Source organism: Mizuhopecten yessoensis, unplaced genomic scaffold, assembly GCF_002113885.1.
Source record: "Mizuhopecten yessoensis strain PY_sf001 unplaced genomic scaffold, ASM211388v2 scaffold3627, whole genome shotgun sequence".
In the NCBI taxonomy this organism is placed as follows: domain Eukaryota; kingdom Metazoa; phylum Mollusca; class Bivalvia; order Pectinida; family Pectinidae; genus Mizuhopecten; species Mizuhopecten yessoensis.
Genome location: NW_018405139.1, coordinates 42479 through 43605, shown reverse-complemented (window position 1 = coordinate 43605; position 1127 = coordinate 42479). Strand labels below are relative to the sequence as shown.

General features: G+C 31.1%; 1 protein-coding gene across 1 annotated transcript in view; it reads right to left on the bottom strand.

The window, feature by feature from the left end:
* LOC110447872 overlaps positions 1 to 47 on the bottom strand; it is a 15302-nt gene extending 15255 nt beyond the window's left edge. Inside the window, exon 1 of the mRNA XM_021493838.1 lies at positions 37 to 47. Coding sequence (XP_021349513.1) covers positions 37 to 47 — 11 coding nt within the window. The remainder of the gene's footprint in view (positions 1 to 36) is intronic.
* Between the last annotated feature and the right edge of the window lie 1080 nt (positions 48 to 1127).

Sequence of the window (1127 nt, the reverse complement as noted above, 5' to 3'; positions counted from 1 at the left end):
CGTTTCACCAGGCAACCCACAAATAACGACATGTACACTTGTAGCATATCTTAAGTAAAAGTCCCATTGCCTGATACAGAGACATGCATATACTTATTGTTTTTTCTAATCCTACATTTCAGTAATAATTGGACTTTTGTACATGATTTACCTGTTTTTNACCTGTTTTCATATGACCAATTTTTGACCTACATGTTTATAAATGACCTACATCCGTGAATTTGAATTGCAGTCTATTCAACTGAATTTTGTTTCCAGTAAGTCGGAAAGTAAGATCGAAATATTTAACCTACGATCACACTTTTAGATAATTTGTCATACGATCTATTTTTCAAATTTGATTTATGATTTAATTGTTTCCTTTATTTTACTTTAATGATTTGGGTAGATGTATAATATGTGAAAACGCAAAAATTGGAAGGGGGATATTTTGTCATAATACTGCCAAAATGTAACTTTGGATAGACGATTTGAATACAAATTACGTAGCTAATCAAGAACATATTAATTCATTTCTTCTATGTATCTCTTTACATGAAGCAACCGAGTCAATGACATTTTTTCATTTACATCATCAATGCAAGGAAATCAATTTTACATACCTTTCACAGTCGCGTAGTAAGCATGTCCAGTTTGTAGTCGAAGTCCATGAAAGGTCACATGATCAACAATACCAACATTTGTTAACTGTACAATGTCAAGTCCGTATGGATGCGTGCCTGTCACGAAAAGGAAGGAAACAGTTATTTTAAGTCCTCGTCAAACAGAAATATCTATTTAATGATAAAAGTGGATTGTGCATTTGAAAACAATCTTTATTCAGACAAATGACAAATGTGATCAAGGTTTCTCAATGTAAAACAATATGTTATCGGTAAAATGTAAAAATGTACAATATTTAAAAATCTTCATAAACTGGTATATTTAATTTTAAATATAAGCATTTAATGAGAAAATATATTGAAAGGTAATACATTTAACTGTAAAATTGACATATTTTGATGTACAGAAAATCAGTTCAATGAAGTTACTTAAAGATCTCACCAACAGACACCCAATACGCTTTAATGCCAGTGAAATGTGGAGTGAATCCAAATTCTTCCACATCGTAAAATGGGTCCCAGTTG